Source organism: Penaeus chinensis, chromosome 3 (genome assembly GCF_019202785.1).
Source record: "Penaeus chinensis breed Huanghai No. 1 chromosome 3, ASM1920278v2, whole genome shotgun sequence".
Lineage (NCBI taxonomy): Eukaryota > Metazoa > Arthropoda > Malacostraca > Decapoda > Penaeidae > Penaeus > Penaeus chinensis.
The window spans coordinates 33039020-33046519 of NC_061821.1; the positions used below are offsets into that span (position 1 = coordinate 33039020).

Sequence of the window (7500 nt, forward strand, 5' to 3'; positions counted from 1 at the left end):
GACAGACAGACCGACAGACAGACCGAGAGAGAAAGACAAAGAAAAAGAGAGACAAAGAAAGAGAAAGAAACCCACAGACAGACATAATACATTCACTAACTAAAATATAGAAATTCCTGCCTTGATTCAGAAAAGGGTTACATAAAACATATCTTCTATTAGTTCAGAGCATTATATTCACATTTGTCATTCTTATAGAGTTGAGGTCTGTTCTAAACTAATAATAAAATTCCATATCATAGTAGATATAATCTTTATTCATATATTCATCATGGTAACCTTCCATACCAATATTATTGACGCAAAAAAACACAAAAAGTAACGTTAACAATAACCGTTAAAACATATAAAACTTAATACATTACATAAATAATGCCACATTGTTAAAAGGAAGATCAATTTCTAACAGGTAAACATTCACTTTCCTATTGTCTTATATGAAGAAAATAGATATTAAATAAATAAATATATTAATTTAACCTATATCATTTGATACTACTTGTCTCAAAAGTTTTCAACAAGCACTGCTACTGACTAGTAATGTACAAGTCCATGCTAAAAAAGTATTTTTAGAGTATAAAATATAATCATAAGGCATATTTGAACCAATAAGGTTCTTTGTGCTAAGAAGACCCTATAAAAAATAATCTTACACCATTTCCAACATTTTTAACCCTCTGGAAACATTTTTGGCCTACCAATAAGTTAACCACAAAAACTCATTTCACCCAAAGTTGAAATTAGAAGAGTTTTGAGGTGCAGAATGGTCCCTGGCCAAAGCTGAATTCAAGCGTCTCACTGCTTGTTTACTTAGTACTTTTTTTGCCAGACGCTCTCGAGGGGATGTCTTCTTTATATCCGTCAAATTTTTGTACTTTTCACGTATCCTACTTCTGCCTTTTGGAACTTTCAAATCAACACCTGTGGCAGCTTTTATCTCAGCTAGAAGTTGAGGGTCTTGCCAGGCAGGGTTCTCTTGCTCATACTTCTCCTTAGCAGCACGCTCCCGGGCGGCATCTTCTGGACGCACTGGCTGTCCTATTTCATCTCTTGGTATAATTGGACCATGCAAAGGACACCTCTCTCGATCTTTGCGAGGGCAAAGGCGTCCAGTTGCAAGAGGAGCTCTACATTCCCACTTTACAGGCTCCCAAGTTCGCTCATAATTGACACGCTGTGTTGCAATGCCTAAGATGCCACCTGTTGTTTCCATTTCATCTTGTTCATGAAGGTCTGGAGTTGCTGTCCACACCTGGCTTAGCCCTGCTAGAGGATTGTGGTGACGTTGAGGCTTCACTGTTTCATTGCTGAGGTATTCATCAGGACATCTTGCATCCACTTTCTTAACACCATCCTTTTTGGAAGACTTTTTAAGAGATATCTCTGCATTAAAATTCACACCTGAAGTTGATGGTTGATTATGTGGGTCAACTGACTTCTGACTTTCTGACTGACAAGAAGGACCAGTGATTCCCAGGAGAGCTGCCTCAGATGCTGCAGCACTGATCACACGAGGATCATCACAAGGAACTTCAATAAAATCATCATCACTGTCACTGTCAAAGTCTTCATTACTGACTGGCTTTTGTACTTTCTGAGGTATGATCTGGACAGATTCAAACTTTCTGACTGATCCCTCGACTACATTTTTGATATCGAGAATCCGTTTTATAAGTGCCCCATTCCCTTCACTGTGTGGCCTCATTGTTTGTTCCCATCTCTTTACCAAAGGAACATACTTTGTCTTGAGGACATTGACATTCTCTTTCAAGTTCTGTATCACAATCTCATTGTCTCGAGTTTCTTGCACTTTCCTCACATCACCTAAGTTTATTTGTACACTTGTCCCTTTCATGATTCCATGTCCTCGCATGAAATCTGACCCATACTGTAGCTCCTTCTCTTCTCTACTCTCATCTGGAATAAATCCACCATCTTGGGGGCTCTCAGCATCTTCCTCAAAAAAGAATCCACCAGGTTCTTGGTTGTCTTGGTCATCTAAGGGTATGAAGAAATCATGAAGGTCAGGTATTAACAATCTAAAGCAATTTTGAAACTCAGTTATGCTGTCTTTTATCTCTGTGGTGCTGTTTTCCATTTCATTTGTAATCTTTTCAATTTTTTTTCTTTTTACTTCCTCCAATCTTCTCCTTTCTTCTTCTGCTGCTTGCCGCTCACTCTCTGATCTGGCCGTAAGTTCAGCAAAATCCACCTTTTTACAGTCTCGCAAATATACATAGCCTAATTTTAAGGTGTTATAACCATGTGAGTAGGAATCATACCACTGCTGAATGGTCTCAACACACTTCTGTTTGAGTTTTTGTGCTACAGCTTTTGGTTTTGGCAATGGCTTTTTGGGATCAAGGCCAAGCGTCAGGTCAGCAAATGTCTTGAAGTCCTTCAGCAGTAGTTCCCGAAAACAGTGAGATCTTCGGAAGATCTCATCACAAATTTGGAAGGCACTGTATCGTATCTCTGCGTGATTCTTCTTCAAATGTTTGCAAAGCAGTTTGTATAACTCTATGACATAAAAGTCAGATTTCTTGCATACCTTCTTCACCTTCTTGAAAATTTCCTCATCTAACTTGTCTTTGCCAGAAGTTGTTAAATCATCAACTGCCTTCCTCAGCTGATATGCATGCTGATCTTCATCCCTCTCTGGAAACATTTTCAGCTGCAGGGAAATCTGTTGAACAAAAAACATTATTAGTTACAAGATGAAATTTATACACATGAAAATTCTGAATAGCCTTTCAATCATATTTAATTATTAAAAACTGCAATCTTTATATTAACTATGTCATGAATTTTTTTCAAATCTAAAAAAAATGGCAGTAATTCCTAATAGTAAAATTTAAAAAGTCATATGTATACATATACACATACAGCCATGCACACATGTACCCTCCATACACACATAAACATAAACACACACACACACACACACACACACACACACACACACACACACACACACACACACACACACACACACACACACACACACACACACACATAGACAAACAAACAAACACATACACACACGCAAACAAGCACACATACACAAACAAACAAACACACACAAACAAACACACACAAACAACCACAGAAAACTACCCATGTTATAAGCAAGGATTCAGATCACTATTATGATGACTAATAATTAGCAAAATGTTTATTCTCTAACTATTACAAATTTTGGTTTATAACACTTTGTTGCCATTTTCTTAGGTATTAGGGGAAATTTTAAGACTAAATGGTGAGTATAGGGCATCATATGGTAACTGATACAGTTGACTAATAGAACCAAATAAAATAATATGTCCTTAAATTCAGTACAGTAATTATACAAAATTGGAACCACAGTTTAGCAGGGGGAACCGGATTATCTTGGGAGGCAATTCCGCCCACACACTACAGCTACATGACTGATGTATTTATCAACAAAAGGTTGGCCTTAACCCAATGTCAGCAAATGGCAAGACTACAGTGCCATGCCCACTGTCATAAGAAGTTTATCTATTGCCTTTACATATAGATGGCTCTACAAGTGCTTATCATAATATCAATAAGAATGATAACAATGTCAATATTAATTGTACTGGAAAGAAAAACACATTTATCCGCCAATTCAAGTAATGGGTAAAATCAGGATCAGTCACAAGGGCCAACCAATAGACTCCTTGCTGCTAAGCACACGTGGAGCCATCTGTAACAAAACTCACTAAAATCTAAAGGGGATAGTATATAAACCTGCTGACATTGGGTTAAACTAGCTATCATGCATTGTGTTGGTTGTAAAATGTCATTACAGCAGCAAACAAGGTGCTATGCTTTGCATACAACTGAGATTTGGCTTCTGAATACTTGTTCTCAAAGTATTCTAGGCCTAGCTGATATATATCATAACACAAATACTAGCATTAATGAACTGTGGATACTTTAACATAAGGTTTGACAAGGTGAGGATATAGGGTTTGAACAGTGATAATGGTTGTTTTTCATTGTGAATTTTATTTCCTTTTGATTCATATTCCACTTTTTTGCCCAACTCAAAGAACAAAAAAACGTTTTCCACGGATTGCCTACTCCCACTTATCAGTGGGGATGGGTGCAAATTACCAACGTATAAGTGACTTTGCATTGTGTGCCAACTATATTTTGCACTTAAAAGACCTTGTTTGTTAAAGACATAAATTAGGTACCATGTGCACTAAATAATTTTGAAGGGCAATTATTTCTGTGTGCTTTGCAATTTAAGTTATTTGTTACCTAAGACAAAACAAAAAATGTTAATTGCTGATTTGGCTCTCACTTTAACACATTTGTGTTTGACCTACGTGAAACTTCTTGGATGAAGTATTTTGGTAAATGATCAGAACAGCATCACATAAAGATAAGTTACTAGCCATGAAGAACACATATAACATCAGTTACAGATATGTTACAGGAAGTAAAGGTAAGCCTGCAATCATTTGTCAGCATCCTTGAATTTATAGTTGCCTATAAAACATAAAACAACAATACTGGGTTTAAAAAATAATTATACAACTTAACTCATTGGATCCCAGTGCTTCACAGCTCACACCTGGACCAAAAGCCAGGCATTAGGCTTTCTCGAATGATCACTCTCAAGAGCGTGTTCCAAGCACACACAAACACTTATGCACCATACTAAGATTCCTTGCCTTCCCTTTGCAATGTTATTATCTCTAAGTTTTGTCATATATCAAGGTTTACCTCTGTCATTTGACATGTTATATCAAGATGGTAAAAGACTCCACATCATCTCTCTAGGCAGTCTACAGCTCTGTACAGTAATAATAACAATAAATAACATTATGCTATTATGTAATTTTTAATATTTTCCTATTATTCAATTTTCTGTAACAAACCCTGCACCACCAGTCAAAGTTGGCAGGAATAGAAAACTGAGCAAGGAAATAGTGTCCTGCCTGGAGCTGGTGCTCTTCCAGTCATGGCTTCATTTACCAGTGGAAGTAATACCCACTATATCTAATCCTCCTCCCAGAGCTTTGTGCATTCATAATGAACCATTCGTAACACCTAGCCCTCAGTCAAATTTTTTCATGACAGCAAATATCTGTCACCCTAGCTCTCAGCCAACCTTTTCTACAGCAACATATTCCTGTTGTTTTTTTCATAACATCATACGTCACATGTCACCCGGACCCAATGAGTTAAGATTGCTAAAAAAAGTCCATGGATCTACATATCAACAATGCTGTGGCCTCTGTAGCATACACTCCAGTATTGGCTTTATATTCAGGCAAAACTGATCATCCTACCACTTTAAAATTCATTCCAAGGTGTATCTTGCCAGTTATATGTAGTGGAATTCTATTTGCCTTTGCCAGAGCGTGGAGTGCTGTGGCCATGGCACTGCTTGATGAGGTTCTGTTCTAGATAATTACCAAAAGAGATAACTATCATCCAAATGATTAAATTTGCCAACCAATGGAGTGGAGCCAGTTCCAGGCACCCTTCTATTCCACATCAAAAACCACTTATAACTTCCTAACCTCCTTATTTCCTACAGGGACGAACAGAACCCCTTCTCGCACAATCCCAGCCAGCAATCGGTAGTTGCTCTGTGCATCGCAGGAAGGGCAGAGCTCTTCTTCTTTCTTCTTTAATAGGGTTTTAGACTAAGGGCAGCGCTCGGCCCAGGAGACGACTTCACCTTTTGTTTACACTCAAGCCGCTGCGTTCGTTCGGTCGCGCTGGCTCTGACTTTGGAGCCAGTTTTAGATAGGATTATTTCATGAAAAACGCAGAAATGTCTATTTTTAGACTCTATAATGAAATCAGAGATTAAATTCTAATTTATGTGCGTCTGAGAGTAAACCATTACATGCATTATTCTTCTAATTAAGGTAAAATAAACAAAGTATTGTAAGGTTCTGCAGTTGTGCTAGGTTGAGAATTTCGCGATGTTGTGCAACTTTTGCAATTACACTGTACGCATATTACTGTTAATATAATTAATCTCACACTATTATAATATGATGAATAGTATTAGTACTTAATTATGTAAATATATGTGTAGATATACGAAAGGATATACCAATACACATACAGAGTGTATTTTTCTAATATCCATCTATACTACGGTGGCCGACCAATGACCCTTCCCCAGGGGAGTAGTTTAGCTCCCCTGGTCTATTGCATACCTGCAATAGACTCACTCACTACCATATCTGGGCTTGATTTATCCGACTTAAACAAATATGTGTCAAAACCGCATGTACATAGCCAGCGCGCGTGCGTGGTATTAAAGACCCAGTCAATTACATGATGTCACATGGCATCATGTAGTTGGCGCGCGCTCGCGTGCGCGTGTGCGTGTGTGTGTGTGTGTGTGTGTGTGTGCGTGTGCGTGTGCGTGTGCGTGTGCGTGTGCGTGTGCGTGTGCGTGTGCGTGTGCGCGTGTGCGTGCGTACGTATGTACAGTACACTGCAAGATCGATCTCAGTACACTGTATAAACGGTTACGTACAAGTGTGTTTGTTTGTTTGTATTGATAGACAGATAATCAATGAATAGATAGACTGACGGGTGAATCAGCACATGCAGTATTACGTACGTAATCCCACGAATACATAAGTGGTTGAATAACAGAGCAGTGCAAATCAAAATTAAACATATTAATAAAATTATAAAAGCAGACAAACTATATAATGCTAACATAAAGGCCGCTGTCAAAATCACAAAGAGCTAACGGTAACATAGCACAATGCATGAACTTTTACTAATTCATATGGGCACAGACAAGCCAGAGGTTACGCAACAGACTATGCATGACAGACGCAGTGCAGCAACCTCTGTCATGAAAGAGTCATAACATACAGGTAAACAAGTAAAGGAGAGAGTAATGATAAATACGTAATGTAAAGAAGATAATGATAATGAATAGGTAATTAAATTATATGATAAACAGATGAGTAAAAATAGTGATGATTATAAATAGATATGTAAAAATGCTAAATAGGAATATGGTGTAGTGATAAACATATGTATATGATGATGCTAAGTAAATAAAGTTTGAATAATATATGAGTAATAGTAATAGCTAATAAAATGAAAAAAATATATAAGCATATGATAATAATGATAAATGATTAAGTGAATTAGTAGATACAGTGATAATGTTAGTCAAACGAATAAACAAAACAATATAAGACTAGGTGAATAGATTGTATAATGATAATTTTAGATAATGATAGATCATTTTAAGATGATAATGATAAGGGAATAAAGGCATGAAAATGAATGAGAAAATTAAAGGATATTGAATAAATTGGAAAAGATGAACGAAAAACAGAGTGATAGAAAGTAAATACATCTAGATGACACAAACACGAAGACAGTAACGTGTACACAAAGATGAAAAATAAATCGAGACGTTTCGGATACTTCACGAATTCCTCTTCAGACGAATAATAAACCGAAATGGATATCGTTTTTTTATTCGTCTGA

General features: G+C 37.1%; 1 protein-coding gene across 1 annotated transcript; it reads right to left on the reverse strand.

Moving 5' to 3' along the window:
• Positions 1–236: 236 nt before the first annotated feature.
• Positions 237–5711, reverse strand: LOC125039881 (UV-stimulated scaffold protein A-like). Its single transcript, XM_047634226.1, has 2 exons — positions 5544–5711; positions 237–2686 (listed from the first exon to the last, which is right to left on the reverse strand). The coding sequence occupies exon 2, from the start codon at positions 2666–2668 to the stop codon at positions 725–727; it is 1944 nt and encodes a 647-aa protein (XP_047490182.1). The 5' UTR covers positions 2669–2686; positions 5544–5711; the 3' UTR covers positions 237–724.
• Between the last annotated feature and the right edge of the window lie 1789 nt (positions 5712–7500).

Coding starts and splice junctions, on each gene's coding strand:
- LOC125039881 (XM_047634226.1), bottom strand. CDS start 2,668: ATGTTTCCAGAGAGGGATGAAGATCAGCATGCATATCAGCTGAGGAAG.